The sequence below is a fragment of the Xenopus tropicalis genome, chromosome 6 (genome assembly GCF_000004195.4).
Source record: "Xenopus tropicalis strain Nigerian chromosome 6, UCB_Xtro_10.0, whole genome shotgun sequence".
NCBI lineage: Eukaryota > Metazoa > Chordata > Amphibia > Anura > Pipidae > Xenopus > Xenopus tropicalis.
The window spans coordinates 107,015,196-107,038,592 of record NC_030682.2 but is presented as its reverse complement, the minus strand read 5'-3'; the positions used below and the strand labels follow the sequence as shown (position 1 = coordinate 107,038,592).

At 38.1% G+C, this 23,397-nt stretch overlaps 1 protein-coding gene across 4 annotated transcripts in view; it reads right to left on the bottom strand.

The window, feature by feature from the left end:
• Positions 1–23,397, bottom strand: part of myom1 (myomesin 1) — a 75,330-nt gene that overhangs the window by 15,125 nt on the left and 36,808 nt on the right. For 2 of the 4 annotated variants that reach the window (XM_031903664.1, XM_031903666.1), the window contains exons 17-34: positions 22,859–22,980; positions 21,439–21,456; positions 17,825–18,021; positions 16,428–16,554; positions 15,019–15,203; positions 14,651–14,765; positions 13,347–13,506; positions 13,047–13,153; positions 11,868–11,912; positions 7,207–7,343; positions 6,977–7,121; positions 6,637–6,696; positions 5,395–5,462; positions 4,898–5,011; positions 1,831–1,918; positions 1,038–1,076; positions 648–753; positions 344–507 (exon numbers count right to left, since the gene is read on the bottom strand). In XM_031903664.1, coding sequence (XP_031759524.1) covers positions 344–507; positions 648–753; positions 1,038–1,076; positions 1,831–1,918; positions 4,898–5,011; positions 5,395–5,462; positions 6,637–6,696; positions 6,977–7,121; positions 7,207–7,343; positions 11,868–11,912; positions 13,047–13,153; positions 13,347–13,506; positions 14,651–14,765; positions 15,019–15,203; positions 16,428–16,554; positions 17,825–18,021; positions 21,439–21,456; positions 22,859–22,980 — 1,997 coding nt within the window. The remainder of the gene's footprint in view (positions 1–343; positions 508–647; positions 754–1,037; positions 1,077–1,830; positions 1,919–4,897; positions 5,012–5,394; positions 5,463–6,636; positions 6,697–6,976; positions 7,122–7,206; positions 7,344–11,867; positions 11,913–13,046; positions 13,154–13,346; positions 13,507–14,650; positions 14,766–15,018; positions 15,204–16,427; positions 16,555–17,824; positions 18,022–21,438; positions 21,457–22,858; positions 22,981–23,397) is intronic. The other 2 variants (XM_031903667.1, XM_031903665.1) reach the window with 1 other exon arrangement.

Sequence of the window (23,397 nt, the reverse complement as noted above, 5' to 3'; positions counted from 1 at the left end):
AACAGCCCTGATGTGGGTCTAACTGCATCTTTGCATACGTGTTTTGCCTAGAACACATTGAACATTGTCCAGTTTAGTAAATATAGTAATGGTATTGAAAGGAAAACTAGTTCTTCTATTCCTCTGGTTATCCAAATTTAGCATGGTCCAATAACTCCCTGTGTCTGTAGAGTATACAAAGGAACTAAGAACATTAGTAAGGCACTAAAAGACTAAATATAGTGTGATACTAAAGGTATTAGAACCAATTATGTGTTTTTAGCTTCAATGCAGATGTTATCTCCTCTAACATAATTATGAGAAAACTCAGTATGACTTGAAAGCATTTCAGTATTTTCTTTACCTTGTCCTGAAAGATCAACGTCCCTTGTGTGTGTTGATTTTCCATCAAACATTTCCAGAACATATTTGCCTTTGTCATTTGGTGTAGGCTCATTTATTTGAAGCCAGATCATCTCTCCAGTTACACCAGTCTTAACTCTGTCCGTGTATTTTATCTTGCCATCGCTGAAAAACATTTTTGAAATGTCTTTATAATTAGACAGGGTAAAAAATGTTTTCACTAACAGGTGCAAGGGTAACACTGTGCCAGCCAAGCCCAAACAAACAGCAGAATTATGGAATATAAAACAAAGCTTCGGACTTACTTGTGACACCAGCTTACTTTCAGATCGTCTACAAAGTAATTTACAAAAGTGTACAGTCTGATGCCTTCTTCATTGCTCTGGATTTTGAGTTGAGAGGCAGACTCAGCTGAGAGAGAAATAAGAATAATTTAGAAGCAAGGCATTTAAAACTTCCTTGCTATTTGGCAAAAGCAGGCATAAGGAATAGCAATGGAAAAGTGTCTCTCTTAATCTGTAGAACATACCACGCTCCCTTATAAAGAAAAAAAAAACATGTCAAATATACAAAGTTACAGATATGCATTATGCATTTCTAACCCCTGCAACAGTTTTGGAATTCAGGTAAATACACAGAAACCATAATATAATATGTTTTAAACAATTGCAATCACTTGGTTTATAAATACTTACCAATCACTTTGCACACTGCTGACATGAGGTCATCAAATGCTACAGAAAAAGGAAGTACATAATTATTTCTAATATTTTTGATAGATAGATAGATAGATAGTGAGCTAGATAGATAGATGATAGATAGATAGATAGTGAGAGAGATAGACAGTGAGAGAGATAGATAGATAGTGAGAGAGATAGATAATATAGATAGATAGATAGATAGATAGATAGTGAGAGAGATAATAGATAGATAGATAGATAGATAGATCTAGCATTTAGTTGTTGTCATTAAGCCCCTGAATTCTATATATATCTATAAGTATCTGTTGCCTGCTATTATCTGCCAACATTTGGAAAGAGACCTTTTGTTGTTAGGACATCTGTGTTTCCTTATTCTGTAATCTGTAATTTAGCATGTTAACTATTTCAATAGATAGTAATAATTTTAAGATTTAGAGTAAAAATATTTTAAAATGTTCCCAACTGCATCTGAATGCAACTGCAAGCCTTAAGGTGGCCATACACGGGCCAATTATGGCTGCTTCTTCAGCAGGTTATTGGCCCATGTAGGGGCAGCAACGACCGCCCGACTGACATGTGGCCTGAAATCGGCCAGATATTGATTGGGCAGGTTAAAGGCCATAAAGGGCTCAGAGAACGCAGAAACCAAAGAAATGATAAATGATACATTTAACTCTGTAACAGTTGTAGAGTAAGAGCATTAAATGGAATGAATTGTGGCAACTTAAAGACTACACAATAGAAATGAGAGGAGGCAGGAAGTGAGTGAAAACAATGTTTATCTAACCTGAATCCATAAGCTTGAGCACACTCTTGTCTTTTCCTCTGTCGTCTCTAAGTATAAGTTCATAAACACCAGCATCTTTTTTAGTAAACTGTGGAGAAAAAATGCATTTGAAACACAGTTTCAGCAAGACAGCAGCAAAATAACAATCATACCAGCCTTCTCTGGCCCCTGGTGTTCTTTGAGAATGGCACAGGGTAGCAGCAAGCTTAAAAACATCAGCTGCACAATCACTATTAAAAAATTATGCCACAAATAAAAAAGTTTTTAACCCCCCCCACCCACTTATTGGTATCTTTGTACATATTTTAGTGCTGAACAAACTCATGTACAAATTACAGAGGCCTAGAACCAATGACTCTATTATTTTATACTAGCAAAATTAGAATGTACATACTGTGCTCCCATATAACTTTCTTACCTTCAGGACTATTATAAAGCAATGTAACAAGCTACATATACAGGTATTAAATCTACTATCCAGAATGCTTGGGACCTAGGTTTTCTGGATAAGGGATATTTCCGTAATATGGATCTCCATACCTTAAGTGTGCTAAAAATCTTTTAAACATTAAAGGAGAGTTAAACCCTTGATCTCCACTGCTTCCTCTATAGTTATGCTACTGGTTGGTGCCGTTAAACTCAGCACACAGCTCTGAAGATTTATAGCAGGTTAGTACACAAGGAGACTTCTGAACAGAGTAACTTTTGCTGAGGGGGAACTTGGAAGGGGGTGGAGGGGTGGCTGGGAATAGGGTAGGGTTTAGTCCCCCTTTAAATAAACCCAATAGGATTGTTTTGCCACCAATATGGATTCATGTAGCTTAGATACCATCAGTTTCGAGGTACAGGTATCGGACCCCTTATCCGGAAACCCGTTATCCAGAAAGCTCCGAATTACGGAAAGCCTGTCTCCCATAGACTCCATTTTAATCAAATAATTCAGAATTTTAAAACTAATTTCCTTTTTCTATGTAGAAATAAAACAATACCTTGTAATTGATCCCAACTAAGATATAAATAATCCTTATTAGATGCAGAACAATCCTATTGGGTTTAATTAATGTTTTATTGATTTTTTAGTAGACTTAAGGTATGGAGATCCAAATTACAGAAAGACCCCTTATCCGGAATACCCTTGGTCCCGAGCATTCTGGATAATGGATCCTATACCTGTACTAGTTTATTATTACAGGGAAAAAGGAAATCATTTTAATAAATTAGTATTATTTGCTTTTTATAGACTCTAAGAAAGATGGCCTTCCTGTAATGGGTTTCTACATAAGCGATCCCATACCTGTAGCTCTATGCAGTAGTATGTGTATGTGTTAAAAGCTAATTTTTTTTTTTAGACAGAAGAGAATGTAATCCGATAACATCTCAATAGTCAAAAATTTTTTGCCGCCTTTAAAATGGATTAGCCACTGTCTAATAGCAGAGAGGTTTATTAATTTAACCCAGTTTTAGGCATTGTCTTTAAACTAAAGAGCAATAGCTAATCATGTAAGAAATGTTTATTTTCAATTATTTTGGATAACTGATTTCTAAATAATAATATATATGTCATAACAGTAGTAAAATGACAATATGTTTAATAGGCTTGTCAGGAAAGTGGCTGAAGGAAAAAAATATATGCTTTGATTGGGTAGTATATTGCTTTACAGTGTTATATATGAACAGTGTAGCCTACAGTTGTATAAGGCAATGTCTCAAATCAAGGACATATATACAGTACATGGCCAAGGACTCCAGTTAAGGTGGCCATACACGTGGCGATCCGACGATGTTTCGTACGACCATCGGTCGCACGAAACATCGTAAGATCCGCCACACACCATTCAGGGCTGAATCGGCAGGTAAGGAGGTAGAAACAATAGGATTTCTACCTCCTTCTGCCGATTCAGCTCTGAAGGGAGAATTTTGGTCAGGCGCCTTCTATGGCGCCCGATCAAAATTTTCAAACTTGTCCGATCGGCGAGTCGTCCGATATCGGCAGCTTCCTGCGATATCGGTCGACTCGCCGACATGCCATACACGCACCGATTATCGTACGAAACGAGGTTTCGTACGATAATATCGGTGCGTGTATGGCCACCTTTAGAATCCCGACAAGCCTTTGGTGCAGCAGTTACTCACTCCCAAAAAAAAACAAAAGACAGGCTTAAATGACAGATGTAATCATTAACTGAAGCAACCAAGCACCTTCTCTAGCTGAATCCCTGTACATTGTATCCTCCATGGAAACATTGCTGCCCACCTTCCAGGAAAACTGGTTTAGCAGGAATTTGTGAACAGATTAAAAGCCATGGAACAAAGGATATCTGAAGAATACTTTTCAATCCAATAGGATTCTGGGAAATAATTAAGACCTATTCAAACTGAAGTATTTGTTGCATTATAATGACAATTACTGGAGTGTTTTTCCATAGATACTGAATGTTTACAAACTTTAGTGGCCAGATTATTGTCATGGATTGCATAGGAATAGAATCTTTCCTCCAGTTTCACAAAGAGGAGGAAACATGGAACAGCTGATGTATGAGAAAAGGAACACTATTAAGAATATGTTCATATACACATAATACTACATTGTATATATACGAAAAGATACTAAATTAGTTTAGCTTCAGCCTTGTGCTTTTACATGGTAATGCAACTCCTCCATGACTTAAAACATCCTTATATTTTACACTAAATGGTACTTTATTTACTATATATTATACAGTGAGGGCCTATTATTCACTATATAACGTGCCATAAGTTCCCACAATTCCATGAGAAAAACCTATCTTGCTCTTTGTCACATGAAAACACTATTGAAGTCTATGAGAAAAACTGAAACCGAATAAGAAGTCTTCTCTCCTCAAACTGAATCTCGCCAATACGTTTTCACGTGATAAAGTATTAAACAACATTTTATGGCTCAAAACACTGTATGCTGTGTATTGTACACTTTCAGTGGAATTGTAATGGTTATTATAACACATCTGCTGTAATAATAAGCTATATTTGTAATTGGAGTAACCTTATTGTTCATACCAAGATCAATCAGTTACAGAAAGTGCCTTACCTCAGTAATGAGCAAAGTACACACGCCATCTTTAAACTCATGCTTCTCATCTTCCATTATCTCCCTCTCATCTATGTACCAGGAAATATTTGTATCATTCCTTATGTTAGCCACCTAGAAGAGCAATAATACAGACAATAAAGTACTGCCAGCAAAGTCTGCCTCACAAACACCACAACTATATACCATTACAACAGGGGAACCAAATGGCAATTACTGAAATATTTCCATATACTTGCACAAAGCCTTATTGGGAAAATAATAAACAAGACTGTTTTCAGGCAGTAAAGAGCACCCATGAATTCTACCTGAATCAGTCACATTTGTTGCAATGTAACTTTTGCCACAGCACACAGGGATTATCCAAACAGGGTGAAATTTCTTCCCTATACTGTACAGAGTTGGGTCTTTTTATTCCAGGCAGTTTTAGTGTGAAAGGAAATAAATATTAATATGCATTTTTTCATTCTGATTTTGTTTCTCTGAAGCTTTCTTACCTTGCTTTTTAGCAACACATTGCACTCAGGGGTAACTTCCCATCCAAGATACTCAACAAAATGAGGACCTTTTTAAGAAATAAAAAACAACAACAAAAATCAGTAAATTATCCCATCCAGTATTGATTTAAACTGATAAAAAAATTAAAATTATCATAAAGTGTGTTGGATAATCATGAAAATATGTGCAGGGATTTACTATTTTTTTTTGCAGAATGAGATAGGGCCAGCAGGTATGACTTGACTATACTGGCAGACCATCGCAGTGTGTACAGAATGAAATCTGTCAGGGGTAGAACAGATAACATTCAGGCATAAGTGAAATATGGTTAGCTGATGATCCAATTTGTCTGCTGTGTTTCAATTTCCTCAATGACCCCGATTAGTCTGAATTCTAGTAGCACCCTGTTTTTCAAGTAAAAGGGAAATAGTGTTGCAAGCCAGATGGGAAAATAAACCAAGCTTTTTAAATAACTTTCAAGTGAATAATGTGCTTGCATGTACTCTATGAAAAGATAAATTCATTAGCTTTTACTCAATACATGCAAAATTTATGTTAAAATAGCCCCATAAAAACCATCATAGTATGTAACTCTTGTAATGCAAAGCTGTTGTCCTTTTTCTGAATTTGCTTCTCGACACTTGAGTCGGCAGATTATCTGTTCATTTAAAAATACTACCGGGCAATGGCCACATTGGCCCATTGATGAGGCATACAAGTCACTGAAGACCCACATATGAGCTAATTGTTGATCAAGGGACCAAACTATCAGGTTATCCCAAGTTGACCCGCCATGCTTGTAGTAAAAATGCTTGTTTGATGGCCTCACCAAATAAGCAGATCTTACAATATATGGTCAGCGAGAAACATTTTAAAAATAGATGTCTAAATCTGTTTTCTTATATATATATATATACAGTATATATATACAGTTATGTTCCAGAATTCTTGGGACCTGGGATTTTCCATAATTTGGATCACCATACTTTAAATCATCTAGTTTTTAATTGAACCCAATAGGATTGTTTTGTCTCCAATAGGGATCTTGTTTGGGATCATGTACAAGGTACTGTTTTTTTTTATTGGGGCAAAAAAGGAAATCATTTTTTACATCTTGAATTATTTGATTAAAATTGAATTGATTCAGAGCTTTCTGGATAACGGGTTTCCATATAACAAATCCTATACCATATAATGTCAACCTTTTGTTTTTGAAAGTGAAGTAGTTACAAATACTGCACCTTGTTTCCTAATCCATTCTTGTCTCTGAAATCTTGCTTCTTTCTTTAACTTTTCAAACACTGCGAAAATGAAATAAGATCATGAAAAGAATTACACAACATTGCCTACTGCCACGGAAAGAGGAAGAAGCCCATAGCTTATTTAAAATTAAATTCTGCTTATACAGGAGAAGTTCTGACTCCTGAGAGTGAAATATGAAATATCCCAGTTTGCGCTATAGTTCATATATACTGTAATTCCAATTTAATACCAGATTTAAATTGCTTAAGCCACAAAAAGTCTATAGATGAGGTCACCATATTCATAATATTAGAACAATGCATGAGAGCATATTCTCACCATCACCAATCAAAACCAAGCTGGACTGATTGGTTGCTTTTCCATCCTGAAGCTGGAAGGTATATGTGCCTTCATCTTCATCTTCAAGCTTCTCCATGACCATTTGTGCAATACCAGTGTTACGGTCCATACTCATATTGTATTTCTTTAAGAAAAACACAACTTTTAGTTAGCAGCAGCTTAAGAAGTATATGCAATAAGTAATACAGATTAATTGTATCATAACTTACATCACCATCCTTGATTTCCTTGTCATTAAACACATGGTTGACCTTGGCATTTGGAGAAAGTTTTTCAGCTTGCATCCAAAAGCGAACTTGTCCTTTCTCCAAAATCTCAACAGCTAATTCTGATTTGAGAGGAATAACTGAAAGGGAATATAAAAATAATCCTCATCGTCCAGGCAATTAGAAAACAATTTAAGCATGTAGCTTGTCTTTTTAAAAACCTGGCAAATTATGTAGTTATGTGTTATCACAAACAACAATTTTACCCTCCTTGCGCACAGATGTCTAGGTACATATTCATTCTTGCTGAGTATCCACTGCAGAACAATGTTGATGTGATTTTTTATAAGAGTAAAACTGTATACAGATCAATGTGTAGGCTGGCCATTGATCTGCTTATGTGAGTAATTTATCCTTTTTCCATGGTTTCCATCCAAAATACATCACACACACATTATACATACACACACACACACACACACACACACACATATATATATACTGTATATATAAAATAAATCAAAAAGCCCTTGTTTAAATCGGTACTATATTAACTCTATGTAAAGAACCCCCACAGTTCACCAGAAATAAAGTCTATCTGTAGATTATGGAGCACATTGTGCTTGTCTCTAAATCTGTTGAGAAATCTAATGCTACTTCTGAACTTTACAGAAAGCCATACATATATGAACAGATGCTTTGTTCTCTAAATTTGTATTTAAGCCATTAGGAGTGACTTACTGCAGTACCACCAAGCACCAAGTGTACTGTTTTTTCAATGTTCAGCTCTTAAAAAGGGAAAGACTTGCAAAATGTCTGATACCCTTCTTTTTTAATTAACGCTGAACAGATCTATTGTTTACATATTTACAATTATTTTAGTGTATATGCTGTTTCTTATAGGTCAGGACCATGTGGTCAAAACAGAGTCCTCTTCCACCATACAACAGTATAGTTGACAAGACCACCTTACATCCAGTTTCCCAAGGAAGGTGTTTAGATGTGACTTTAGTTTTGTACCCCACATTGCATCCTCCACAAGAACATGCTGCTTCTTTCTAAGAAACATTGCAAAAATGCATACCTTCCTCTGTCCATCTATTGCTAAAACACTATTTAGGCCCTCATACTCTCCAGGTTGGACTACTGTAACATATTACTAGCTGCTCAGTCATATCTCCACCCACTGAATTCCATCCTCACTGCTGCAGCTCCTCATCATCTCACCTGCATCTAAATTTCTATCCGCCGCTTTACTACTAAAGTCTCTTTCCTGGCTCCTGGTCAAACTGCGCATTAAGTATACAATTCTTATCTTGTTCAGCAGATTCCCTCATTTTTATGCTTTTCCCTATATATCTGCTCTCCCCATACCCTTCCTCCTGGGCCCTGCACTCAGTTCGGGGCAATCTATTGGCCATGCAGTTCACTTGGATAGCTGAGTCATGCATATAACTTTTTTTTAAAGATTTCACACCATCTGTGGAATGCTCTGCCACCTTGCATAATAACACTTTTCCTAAAAGGGAACATATTGTGAGAAAAACAATATTGTGCCAATAAATTATACTAAATATAGTGCTTTAAAACATATTAGGGTTGATTCACTAAAGTGCGATAACGCATATCGCATGTTTTTTTGCGTTAAAATAGACGCGGAAAAGAAAATGCGCGATTCGCTATAGTATTATTTCATGCATTAAGTCGCATATCGCATGCGTTAATTAGCGTGCACCCGCATGCGTTAATTTTACCACGTTGCGTTAATTAGCGCGCAGAAATAATACTAATGCATGATTCACAAATACTACACCTACTTGGGGCAGGCGGTAATTATAGAAAAGTACAGTTCATGAGCTTTTGGCAACACAATATGGACTTTGCAGTGGGATTTATTCAAGTCTGTGTTGGCCCTAGAGTGATGCAGCCTCCAGTTTGCAGGGAAATGGGCATTTAAAAAAAGTAGTAGTTTTATGAATGTAATGCTGTGTATGGCTAATATGGTTTTCGCGCGAAAAGTAGCGCACGTGCGTTAATTAGTGCGCGTGACAAGTAGCGCGTTGCATCAAATAACGCATGAAAATAGTCTTCGCAGAAATAAATAACGCAAACAGCATTGCGTCTAAATATATCCTTTTAGTGAATCGTGCGTTAAGACGTGAAAAATTAGACCCGATAAAATTTTAACGCATGCTATAAATAGCGCTCGTTTTAACGCACTTTAGTGAATCAGCCCTATTGTTTCTGGCTGATTCATTTAGTCCCACCCATCTGTTCCACCTGCTGTTTTTTCCCAGGCTGTGCAGGGGAGCCAGTGGCACTCAGCACACTGCACTGTAGGATAGGAACCAATCAGCAGCTAGGCTGACCTGAGAGGGTACTGAAGCCTGGCTTTGCTTATGTGACTGCAGGGCTGTGATTGGCTATCTTTCTCCTACTATGGTTCTGGCAGGGACCGTTACGTCACGCCGACCCCTCATTTGAAACACAGACTGGGACCTGACAGGGATCTCTAGGGAGCTGTAATAAAGAGGCCATTTTTACAGACTGTATTCAATTTTAGACCAATGTGAAACCAGAACTATATATTATTCATAATTGCCTACAAGATTAGGTTTTTTCGTTTATCCTATATGTCTCCTTTAAAAATCACCTTCTTAAGGAAGCACTTTGTCTGCTCTGCAAGAACACACCCTGAGCCATGGACTTGTTCTCCACCCCTTTTGTCTGCCTGTCTGTCTACTCTCCCTTACAGATTGTAAGCTCTTTCTGGCAGGAACCTTATCCCAAGTGTAAATTGCAACACCTAGATATATCTATATTCACTGTTTAATGTACATACGCTATACCCCTTTTTGTGATTTAAGCCTTGTAAAGCACTAAAATTTGTAAATTTGTGGCACTATATAAATAAAGAAATACATACATACAGTGCCCCCCCCCCCCTCCTGTCCAATAATATGCACATCACTCAGACACACAAGCTAGAGAGCAGGCCACAATGAGGCTGCATTGCTCCTGGTGGATCTGTGCTCTGCACTTTGGCCGGGATTATTTATCTGGCATGAGGTATAGAACGCATACAGACTCCAGACAGAAGTGCTCTCTTGCTGTTGTGCCCCTTAGTGCTCTAGTGCTTCTGTCCAGGGGTCTAGGTAAGTTACCTCTAAAACCTAATGTGTTTCATGCCTCTGTGCCTATGATTAAGATCCAAATAGGGGCAAGAAATGTGTTTTATCTATGAGAACAGCTTTTATTTACTATATGTATTTATTTGTGCTTCCATTATTGGCAGGGAAAGAGTTAAAGAACCCCCAAGAACCCACTCAATTAACTACTCAACTTTTATTAATAAATTACTATTAAATAATTTAAATAACTCTGTAAATGTTTTATATATCCTTTTCTACAGTAAAAAGCCCAATAGGTTTGTAGGTTTAATAACCCATGGCAAACAATCAGGTGTTTGCTCTTACACAGCTGACTAAAAAATGCTACCTGCAGATTGGATAAAATGAGCTATTAGGCCTGGGGCAAAACTTGAAATTTATTAGCATTAATATTCTTTTCAATAATTTTTATGTAAATGTAAAATAATAATAATCCTAGTAACATTATGCATTTCCTAAACTTAACTGCTTGGCAGACTGACTTTACTAAGCATTTACTGTCTGTATTTTTTTTTATGCTAGTGGCCCATGGGGCTTTTGCCATGTGGCAGAAAACATCAGTAACAGCCCCTGTCTGCCGCTCAGCCCTCATGATATCATTAAATAAATAATGCACATGGAGCAGTGACAGGCAGATCTCCGTGCTGAAGCCACACCTTGGTGTGGGCAGCTGCCTCTGCTCTATGTATTCAGTTAGGGCGCTTCAGTATAGGTGACAGGTAGACATGTTTTTCAACCCACCAGGTGGTCGCTGTGGTCAGAATTCCCTAGGTTCCATAGGCTTTTATGTCTGTTTATTATGTACAGGGGCCTTCATGACACCTAAAGGTTCACAATTCCAAAGCTGGGCAGGTTGCATGAGTCATTTCTAACTGATAGCATTCCCTTCCACAGAACAATTGGCTTAGCCCTGTAAAAGCAGGATATCAGCAGTAATCTATCTCCCTTGCTGATTGACAAGCACTTAAGGCTAATGGCACATGGAGCACTATAAGCGCCCATGAAAGATCTCTGCTACCACGGGTGACTAATTGCTCCAAAATGTCTTTTCACCATCAACAATAGGAATCAATGATTATAGGCAATAGTCACCCGTAGAAGCAGAGATCTATCGTAGCCAACTATATCACTCTGTGTGCCATAAGCCTAAAGGGTTTAATTAAGTGTTCTGCAAAACCCCAGCCTAAACAGCTTCTAGGTCTGTTTAGGATGGGGTTCATGTTATAATAGGCTTGATAAAGGGCACAGTATCGCCCAAAATTTTGCCTTTCTGATGTCTACCTTTGTTTCTGAGCCAATAAAGTCACGTTGAAGCAAACTTAATCCTGTATTACAGTGTGCTGAAGTTTCCTGGACCACATATACAGTATAACAAACCAAGGGCAGGCTGGGTTAATATACTGCAAAGCACCTGACCACAAGGGATATTACATTGAGGTGGAGCACTTCATCACTGAGCGACATAACAGTTTTTAGATACAAAAGTAAAAATACCTGGGTATTTGTTGTCATGGCTAAGTTGCAGGAGGCGTTTCAACTCTGTATAGAAAGAAAGAAAGAAAGAATTACATATATCTATATGTTTACTTAAACTTAAGTTGGCCATACATGCATACATTTGTTAATGCAGTTTAGCTGATTCCTGCTATACCACCCAAACATCTGCCCATGTATGGCAAGTTGGGAGGTTGCTTAGACAGATAATCCTATGATCCAAGTGGACTGATCTATCACTCTGCAATATGACAGAGCTTTATAAATATGTATTATTAATAAAAATGATCAAGGACTATCTGTCCTAATGGAAATTCTTTTCTTATCAGCTAAGAGGAGGCGAAATGAAGCCAGAGCTCCTTCTCTGTTACTACTGTTCCAATTGTTGGCATGATCACCTGAAGGATAGAAACAATAGAACATGTGTTTGGCCACGCATTCAGTATCCATCTGTTTTGTCCACTGGTAGATCAGTCATAGTACAGCAATTAAATAGAAGCAATTACTTTTGCTAGAATTAACTGTACAGGAAATATCCAAGTCAATGTACCTGCAGCGTACATGTTAAGTGCTCACTTTGCTTTATATAAAACTACATTAACATGTCCCAGTTCTTGAGCCTTGAAGTGTGGTGATTCATCTCCAGCAGACTCTTTTTCCATGTGGTGAGACGAGAGTGTTAAGGTGCCCATACACCTTAAGATCCGCTCGCTTGGCGATGTTGCCCAGGGCCAAATGATCGAATTATAATGACGGGCATAGGCAAAGTCGGTCCGGGGGCCGCATAAACGAGCCAATGCGGTCCCCAATCCGACTAGATTTTTAAACCTGCCCGATCGTGATCTGCCCGATTTCAGGCCAGATATCGGTCAGGCAGTCCCATCGGTAGTGCCCATACACGGGCCGATTAGCTGCCAATTGGTATAAGGGGCTGATATCGGCAGCTAGAATCGGCCTGTGTATGGGGACCTTTAGGCTGCACCTTATCAGGATCAGCAGGACAATGTGAAGGTATAGTTCTTTTAGAGCATATGGTAGCTTTACACTGTGGCATTCTGGGCCAACAGTGTAGGGGAGCTGACCCAAACAAAGTGGACATTAAAGGTTTATGGAAACTAGGGGACCTCTGGATCTTTTTAGTTTTATACTGTGTTGAGTAAAGAAAGTGTATTGTATTACCCTCTGCATCTAATGTATAGCTGGATGAAACACCATCAGTCTCTGTAACAACACAGGAGTAAATTCCCAGGTCCTCTTCTGAGGGATCTTTGAATGAAACTTTTGTCCTAAAGGAATTAGAGTTTATTAATAAAGTATCAACACATTTCCATTCATATACTGTATATATATATATATATATATATATAAATATCTGGTGTAGTATGTGTCAATTAAGAAGCCAACATGTATAAGGAGTCATTTGTTCCTATAAGTTTCATAACAATAATACAATAATGAAGAATCAAAGATAATCCTCACCTGCCACCTTTGGTCTCAACTGATACCCTTGAAGAATCATCATCAATTGGCTCATAATTCTTGGACCATATGAACTTTGAGTCTGGAGTTAACTGATCACATTCAAAGTTCAAAGAAATGATGCCATCGTCATCAACAATCACTTCTACTTCTTTGGTACCTAGAAAAACAGCCAGAATACGCAGTGTTGGTACAATCACAGATCCTCTTCCTGTGGTAATTATTTCCTGGTTTCTCTGTTACTTTTGCAGTCATGTTTTGAAGAACCAATAGAGAGTGGCCATAGAGGAGTCCCATATAGATGAACAGAACATTCTGAAGGCTGAGAACTATTGTAAATAAGTACAATGTTCAACAGGGGCCCATCAGTAAACCTTTTACTACAAGCCCACTTTTAACATGATTTTTTCCTCCTCTCCTCAGTAAACTTATTTATTCTTATAGTCTTTTCTTTATCATCTATCCTGCCTTCCAAATATGAGTTTTGTTCTGATACAGAAAAGGACTTTGTGAATGGTGTACGCAAATAAAGGCAAATGGTTAGGCCAGAAGTTTTGCTGGTATCCTGGTGGGTCAGTCTGATGCTAAATGGGTAACAAAAATGCTGTAAAGGAATGAACCAGATAAAGTAATGTTTTTTTTTTAGCCAAAGTAAATGTGTAACTATATCAGCTAATGCCTGTGCCATTCGTATTCTCACAGCTCTGCAATTTCATAAGTAAATGGTTTTTTGGGGCACTGATGATCCTTCAGCCATAGTTCAATACTCATTTTTGTCAAGTTTCGCTCATTTAGCATGACAGCTGTGTACTTTAAAAGAAGTGTTCAGAGACATTTCCTTGGGGCCCCAGTAGATGATTAATTCAAGCCTAGAGACGCGTAGAACCTTTTTGTCAGTTTATTCACCTGAAGATGCAACATCAGTATGGCACATTGGAGATCATTCATGTGGAATGGTTCTGTTATTATCATGGGCCTCTTTGATGTTGTGTGAACTTTGCTCATGTTGAAGCTTAGGCAAAATATTCATAACATTTCCAATTTGGGACCCAATCATATTTATGATATATACATTACCATGAATTGGTTTGCTAGGCAACTACTTTGTTGGATATAACTATTTGTAGCATTTGCAATAAATTTGTGGTATGAATAACTTAAAAGTGCTATTTTGAAATCCAAGACCACACAGCTCATGTATCAGAAAATTCAAAAGCAAATAAAACAGAATTTCAGATTGCTTATATAGATTATGAAATCTTTTTAGAGTCTATACAGTCTATAATATGAATGTGAGTATCAACCTGGTTTGGTCTGTGCCAGAACAGGATCAGTTAGATCAGATGATTTGCCAACGCCTGCCTGGTTTACAGCCCTCACTCTCAGGACATAGCGAGCCCCTTCCTGCAGGTCTACAATCTAGAAGTAAATCAAAATAAAGGTCAGAAAATCATATAAAAAGATGCTAAAGTGTCTTAATGTAAGCAGTGAAATGCAACAAAATTCATTAAAAAAACAATTTGCATTCTGTATAAATACAGCCTATACCGATCCCTTAAAACTAATTGGGGCAGTTTTTGACAAATGGAGACTCATGGGCAATATTGCTGTTTGCAATGAATCCAATACGGACAAGCATTTAGTGATATGTGGACCTTGTTATGTACTATACCTTAATGTATTTGTTAGCAGTTTGCTTTTCATTGACACCTCTCCAGCGTTCATCTCCTGCATCTGCCTCTTTAATATCAATATAATAGCCTGTAACGGGATTTCGGCCGGTGTAGACAGGGGGCTGCCAAAGAAGAACCATGGAGGTGCTCCTGACCTCTCTTAGTGTGAGCTGATGCGGAGGTCCTAGCAAAGAGCAAAACAGTTGCATGTATCATTGTGTTTCATTATTTATCTAGACTTAGGGGCACATTTACTAATCCACGAACGTCCGAAAAGCGTCTGAATGCGTTTTTTTCGTAATGAACGGTATTTTGCGACTTTTTCAAACGCTCAATACGAAAAAGTCGCGACAATTTGCGAAAGTCATAATGGCTATGAAAAAGTCGCGACAATTCACGAAATTTGTAATGGCTATTAAAAAGTCGCGACAATTCACGAAAGTCATAATGGCTATGAAAAAGTCGCGACAATTCAAGAAAGTCATAATGGCTATGAAAAAGTCGCGACAATTCACGAAATTTGTAATGGCTATGAAAAAGTCGCGACAATTCGCGCAAGTCGTAACGGCTACGAAAAAGTCGCAAAAAATACAAAAAAGTCGCAAAATGTTCATTTTCTAATCCGAATTTTTCCCATTCGGATTCGTGGATTAGTAAATCAGCCCCTTAGGGTGCCATTTATTATGCTGTGTAAAATGAAATTCGACAAAAAAACAGTGGAAAAAGCTGTGTAAAATAAATGGAGACGTTTGCTGTCTAAACGGCAGATTTTACACTGTTATTTTACATATGTTCCGGCAGAAGAAAAAAAGCATAAAAAATGATGCAGATTTTACACTGTTTTTTACACACTGAACCTGGTGATGTCTGGAGAATTCTGTCGCCATTTTTTGCACAGCATAATAAATCTGCCCCTAAATGCTGTGACTAAGTAAATGAAATATATAGACCCTTTACATAATCATATGTACCCAAAAATACCGACTGGACTGTTTTGGAACAGGGGAGTCTCTGATTGTCAGTACAAAGTTATTTTTGGATATCTTGTTGCCCACACGGGAGATGATTTTACTTGGGTGACATAAATGTCACATTGCCCTAAAGGGTAACATAGATTGAAAGTTCCACTGGGGCAGGGGCCAATATGAATAATAACTAAAGCATGTGTCAACATGTTTGTGCTATATTAATAACAGAATAATAATACAAGCAATTATAAAAGGAACAATAACCTATTTTAATGTAGCAATGGCAAAGTCTCGGGCCTTTTGATTGCAATCAGGTGAAATACTGATGGCATTACAGGCATAATCAAAATGGAGTAAGGGAGCTCATTCAAACTGATCCTGCAATAGTTGTGATGAGACTTTTTATTATTACTATAGTTGTAACTGTTATAAGCATTTACCTGGCACAGCAATGGTCCATTCCTCACATTTGAATGGTTTGCTTGGCTGTGATGGTGTTCCAACCCCAGCCAGGTTACAAGCCATCACTTCGTACTGGTACACAGTGTTTTCTTTCAGATTCAGAATCTGTATTTTAGAGACATTGAAAAAATTAAATATTCTTCCTTGCCAGAAACGTAATTGAATTTGTCATTTTAATGACTGTTTCTAAATCAAATATTCAGATTAGCATTTCAGTTTCAGCATGCATGGTAGTTGTTCTAATCCTAAATGCCAGCCGTAAGCTCTGATCTATGTGTAACTGAGCATGGCACCATCTGTAAATGATTCCTCCCACTCGCAGTCATTTCAGCTGGGAAGCATTCACAATGTCTAATGTACAGCTGATGTGATAATGAATTCCACTTCTAGAAAGGGATAAAATTATCCGAAAGACATACATTTACATCCTTTTTCTGCTGAGCTTCTTTTTTCAGCTTTCCCTAATGTGAAGGCTATTTAGTACCTAGCGCTCATAAAGAAGCTAATAGTATTGCCCATCCTTAATCACAATTTGTGCACTTTACATCTTAGCTTTATATTAAATGGGCATTTAGTAAAGTGGCAAAAGGCACTGCAACTCTTTTATACCACTATAAAATTTTATAAGTATAATTATATGATACCAATATAATTCTGAGTTACTTGTAAGCTTCTCTTGCCTTAGCTCCTACAGCCACCCAAATCCCATCCTCCCAACCCTTTAGTACATGTATCCTCTGTCCTCAAAAATACTTTATACTTCCAGTGTGAGGAAAATTAGACAATTAGGTGATTTGCAACCAATCTAAGAGGGATATGTTGTGTAAAAACAAGAATGTGCCAGTGTACTATACTCAACAAGTTGTGTTTCAGGCTGATTTCTGTTCCACTTCCTGCTGCCTCACTTCCCAGGTTGTACAGGGGGGGGGGGGGTGGTACTCAGCACACTGCACTGTAGGGTAGGAACCAATTGGTAGCTAGGCTGACCTGATAGGAAACTGAGGCCCATCTTTGCTTGTGTAATTGCAAGGCTGTGATTGGCTATCCCCCTGCTGCTGTGATTCTGGCAGGGACCTTTAGGATATGCCCACCCCTCATTTGAAACACTGTGGTGTTCTCCATTAAAAGGGCCATTTTTAAAATGAATAATGCCCACTGTGACAGCTGACATATATTTTTCATTATTTTCTCGAACCCTGTTTCCAAAAAAATTATGTGCCATCATGGTCATATTAGCAGTACATAATCCTTAGCATATCCATAGCGCAAGGGCTTCTCATATAAATGCATACATGCACCAGACATACACAACCCTTTTAATCTTGGTCATGGGCCAAGGTGTAATTAAACAGGAAGAATTAAATAAAGCTCTTACTCTGTATGCTCTTTCACTAATGGCTTTAATATTGGCCTCATGCCACTGTCCAGCAACACCATCAATGACTTCACGGAAGTTCACATAATAGCCTTTGATATCCAGGCCCCCTGTAATTTTGGGTTCTTTCCATCCTAATACCATGGAATCGCGCACACTTTCAAGGATAGTGATGTCATAGGGTGGAGATGGAGTTGCTGTATTAACATATGATATAAGCATTAGAGATAAAATGTCTGATTCATTAATGATATGCACAATGTATGTGGTTATGGACAACACAGATCCAGTCACAGTGCACCTCAAACACACATTACATAATGCAGTAACCATAAAGCTGTATAAACTGCTGTGCAATCAAATGTCTTATAAAGTGAGTTATGTTTTAAAGTGACCAAGTCAACCACATCTAAGACCGGTGAACATCATAAAGGTGCAATGATATTAGCCTGTTTATAGGAACTTCAGGTCTTAGGATTCACCAAAATATTTGCAAAAATCATGTTAAGAAGAAAAAGCTCAAAATTTCATAATGTGTAGTTTTTGTCCATTTGAGGATGGGTATGTAGAAGTTATCATTGCACCCATTGTTTGATTTTATGTAAAAAAAATGAGAACTTACCTGTTTATAATGAAGCCTGACAGGGGATTATTCATTAAATACTGCTAAACAGCATGATAATGGTAAGTGACAATTCAGTGCTAGTTCAACAATGTTCGGTACACCAGTATTTTTAATAAATAAGCCCCCTTTGCTTGGGTGATCACATTTCCATTCACTTACCAAAAGGCAATGAAACAGGAACCTCTTGTCAGCATTGTTTGTGGAATTACATTTATACCTGGCATAATTCCAACTGCAAGCTGTGTTTAACTATATATCTGCAGAAGTCCATAGATATTGGCCCATTACTTGATATTTAAATGAATATTTATATGAAAGGCACATAATTTATATAGGCTCTGCTCTGGGAATTCCCATTAAGATAAATGGTGCAGTTTGTGTAGAATCAGCTACGCTAGAAATGAATAATGATAACATGTATTGTACTAATTTTGTACTAATTTGAAACCTGATAAAGCAATTATATATGATAACAGGCTGTAGTTTAATGTATTTAAAAGCAATGCATTACTGAAAAAATGGCAGAGCTGGTGCAAGAGGTACTTGCCGTGGGTAGTAGTACTTCTTGGCCCAGGTCTGCTGAAAAAACACAAATTATCCTCAAAAATATAATTGAAAGAGGCTACAAGACATAACAGTAGAGAATGGCACATTAAGTGCCTTTATCTGACACATATGATAAGGAAGTAGATATATGGGTGGGAAAGAGGTTTACACTGGGCATACTGAGAGTTTGTGCTATGTTTGTAGCGCCTAGTGTGCAGAATATGCTGCAGACCCACTAGCTTTCTGGTAAAGCATTATTATTGCTATTTTTCTTGCAGCACCACTTGTTCCTTGTGAATGATGTTCCTAAAAGCGGCCTCTATAATATACTGAGTACAGTGATCAAAAACATTACCAGCATGACTGGAAGAATTGGAAGAAATGTGTCATGCAAACACGATTACACTAAACAGTAATTTTTTTATCTGCTTGAATACCGAATCCTCCACAAAGACACCACAAACCCCCTCTGTGTTTTGGCGCACATGCGCAGTCGTGAGTTGTGGGGGGTGCGATGTGAAGCAATAGTTCATTGCCCCCACCACATAATGCCAGCAGCGGGGCAATGAAAACGGAGCACAGACTAGGGGTAGGCAAGAGAGGCTCCTGTCTGGCTCCCCCCAATCGCCCTAGACAGCTGCCTCTTCTGCCTAACCCTAGTTCCGGCCCTGTGTCCAGTGCTTTAAAGTCGCATGATTTTAACTGTTCAGATTTGGGTTAAGGTGGCCATACATGGGCCAATTATAGCTGCCGATATTGGCCCCTTGGACCGATTCGGCAGCTTATCGGCCCGTGTAGGGGCAGGAACGAGGGGCATGCCCGACCGATATCTGGCCTGAAATTGGCCAGATGTCGATCGGGCAGGTTAAAAGATTTAGTCAGATCAGGGACCGCATCGGCTCGTTGATGTGGTCCCCGAACCGATTGCCCCATTGTCTCCCAGGGCCAAATGATCGAATTAGCCTATATTTTCCCCGATATCGCCCACCCGTAGGTGGGAGAAGATCCGCTTGCTTGTTGACCTCGCCAAGCGAGTGGATCTTCACGTGTATGGGCACCTTAAGGTTAGGTTTGACACAATTTAACCAGATGCAAAACGGAAGGCAGGATTTGGTGTATGCCTAATGCAGCTTACATATACATGCTCCAACTACATTCCTAGTACCAAACTCCCATGCACAAAAACAAGGCAAGTCAGTAGAACAGGGTAAAGTTATACAGTATCATACTAAACATGCAACTTCTACACAAGATGCAGAAATATGTATTTGGTTATATTATTGTTGTATATTCAGAGTTCTGTACAGCACTTCCAGGCTCCTATAGAGGGGAAATACAACAATTTTGGAGCCTGGGGGAAAGTGTGACACAGTAAATTGAGGCAGAGAGATGCCATATGGACTTTTGTATAAATTAATTTAAGGGTCTTATGTAATCCCATATTCACAGAGTAACATGGAATATCTGTATCTGATATAACATCCTTTAGAATTATATACTGATGCTACAAATTTATGAATAGGAATTATAGTTTATCTGTATTTTGAACAGGAAAGTAACTCTACAAGGCATGGTAGTGTGTGAGAGGGGTCCTGCCTGATGTGCACAGAACCCCAAGAATTTTGGGTAATGCATTAAAGTCCAAATGTTCTCTGTATGATTGTACCTAATGCAATGTAAGAAGAGCTATATCTGGTTTTATGGGTATTGTGCTCACACTTCAAAAATTATTACAAATCCAGGCCAGTAAAATATAAAATTTGACCATATTATTATCCAGCTAACTATGTTACTTAGCTTCTTTTGCTAAAAGCAATTTCAATGAATGAAGATGGAAAGAATGGATAACTTATGAAGGCAATCTTGCACTGTTTGTTTTTTGTTTGAATTAATGTTAAAATATCTATTGCACATGCAGGTTAGATAAACTGGTGCCATCATGTGTGACATTAAACATAGGGGAGTCTTCCTGTGTTTAGTCTACTAAGGATGGGCTGCAAATTGTTCTTCTTCGGTTTGCACTTTAATAGTAGCTAAATATATCTACAGGAAATAAACTGCAAACAATGAAGCTTGTATGGTGAAATAAGAATTAGATGGAGGCAGAATGATAAGCATGTGGTTTTCATCAGCAGGGGAAGTGATCATGACCGTGTATTCAGGCTGAAGATGGCGTCACTGATGTTCTACTTACATTTCTGCCCTTCTTCCTCTTTCTGTGGTAAATGGAAAGGAGCCAAGGTCTCATTACTCGTACTTATTTTACTTACTCCAGTATGTCCAGGCGTAACACATTTACTGGGTGAGATATTTGGGGTTTTAGCATTGCTATCTGTCAAGGTATCTGTGGCAAGCAAATGCTGTGTGGACTCATGCTTGACTTCCCGGCATGCAGGGTAGTCTGTTAGTCCATCAGCAATACCACTCAGTTCAGGACACGCACCATGAGGCAATCCTCCCCCTATAACGTTCAGAAGATAACAAAAATATTTGAAATCATATTGTGTATGCAGTTGTTAACTAATGAAACAGTAAGTGATAAAAGGGTTATGGTTGACTTAGTGGTCCACTCAAGACCCTCTATCACTTAGTGTTAAGAAAACAATAAAACAAGAATATGGACTAAGACACAACAATTATTTTTAACATGCTGAGATACCATAAAGAAAGGTGTAACAGTAAACTCATCATATTATAGCTAGCCAATGGCTTGACGATTCAACGCAAAATTACCTACATATCTGAGTACTAAAGAATATGGCATCAACATGCAAATTGAATGAAAATGCAAGTGCTCTGTATTTGCTTAGTATACAAATTATAGCATCCAACATGCTAACTATTATGTAAGTACATCAAATACAGTATCATTTAAACCACTGGTCATGCAAGAATAATGCCAATAGTCATGACCCATACACAAGCATTTCCAGAAATCATGCACCCATTGGTTTATTAGTCAGCTGCATACTACAGTGGCATCATAAATACGAAATAAACAGTAGTTAATGTAAGTTTTGGTGATGACAAGAATACCATTTTCTCAACCACAAATTCCGGACTTCCATTGGACGTAAGTGGATGACTAAATCATTGGTGTTGGTGAAAGATGAGAACACACAGAACATTATCATCAAGGATTAACTGTGACAAGCTTGTGACCAGACATTTGCATGGATTGTGGGGCAATGATAACTAGAAGGAAATACAATGTTATAGCAGAGCAACACTACCAACTAAATGGGATCTTGTCATGTACTGTATATTGAACATGATGAGGATTGTTTCATTTTAAACCTCATCATTCCGTTTGGCATTTTGAAATGACTGTGAGGGAAAAGCAATAATTTAGTCTCACTCTCTCTTTGAGTTCAAGAGGAGATATAAACCTCTGCAAAGGGGTTTAAAACTCCTTTCAATTCCATATGTGCTAAATGTCAAGCAGGATGAAACATTTTATCAATAAGAGGATTCTGATCTGGGAAAGAGAATGTGAGACGGAATGATCCATATTTCCTGCCAGGGGGGTGTTACAGAATCCAGGGGGCAGAATTAGGTTCTGAAAGCGACCTCTCCCCATATATACTGTTAGGTGGCATGTAGTACATCCTGGAACATGTGACACAAGACAGTAGATTTAATTATAGCTTTTGCAACTGACATCTCTATACTTTGTGACTTGTGTAGAGTTTTAAATGCAGCACAGAGCACTCTTAGCCCTCCAACAGTTGCTCCTTATCTTTTGTAAATGAGGCCTACAATGTCTGAAGCCTGTAAATCTAAAACTAGAGTTTCCCTGTTAAGAATCATTTATTTCCATTATATTAGATGGTAGAAAAACATGATATCATTTAAAGACTTACCTATAGCTGCTTTGACCTCTATAGCCTCAGAGTCAGATGAGTAGTCACTGAGTCCTGCTGCATTGACAGCTCTGACCCGAAATACATACTTCTGCCCAGTGAGAAGCCCATGGCAAATGAATCTTCATTGTATCAAGGAAATAACAATCAGCATCAATATGTGATTTACATTAGGTTAAAAACAGAGATTTTGGCATCCTATAGCTGTTACTATGTACAGTATGTTAGTGTAGTTGCCATCTTGGTCTGGAGAGGCCGAGACATTGGGGGTCATTTATAAAGACTGGACAAACTTGTACCTGGGCAATAACATATAGCAACCAACCAATGATTAGCCCACTTCATCTTCTGCAGTTTGAGCAATGAAAGCAAATACCTGATTGGTTGCTATGGGTTACTGCCCAGGTGCAAACTTGCCCAATCTTTATACTGTAAATGACACCTGGTAACTTTTATTGGCCCTGTGTGTCCAGCTTTAGCCCGCACTTTTGAAATGTCAGTATTATTGCTAGAAAGCCTATTTAAATATCTTAAGCACC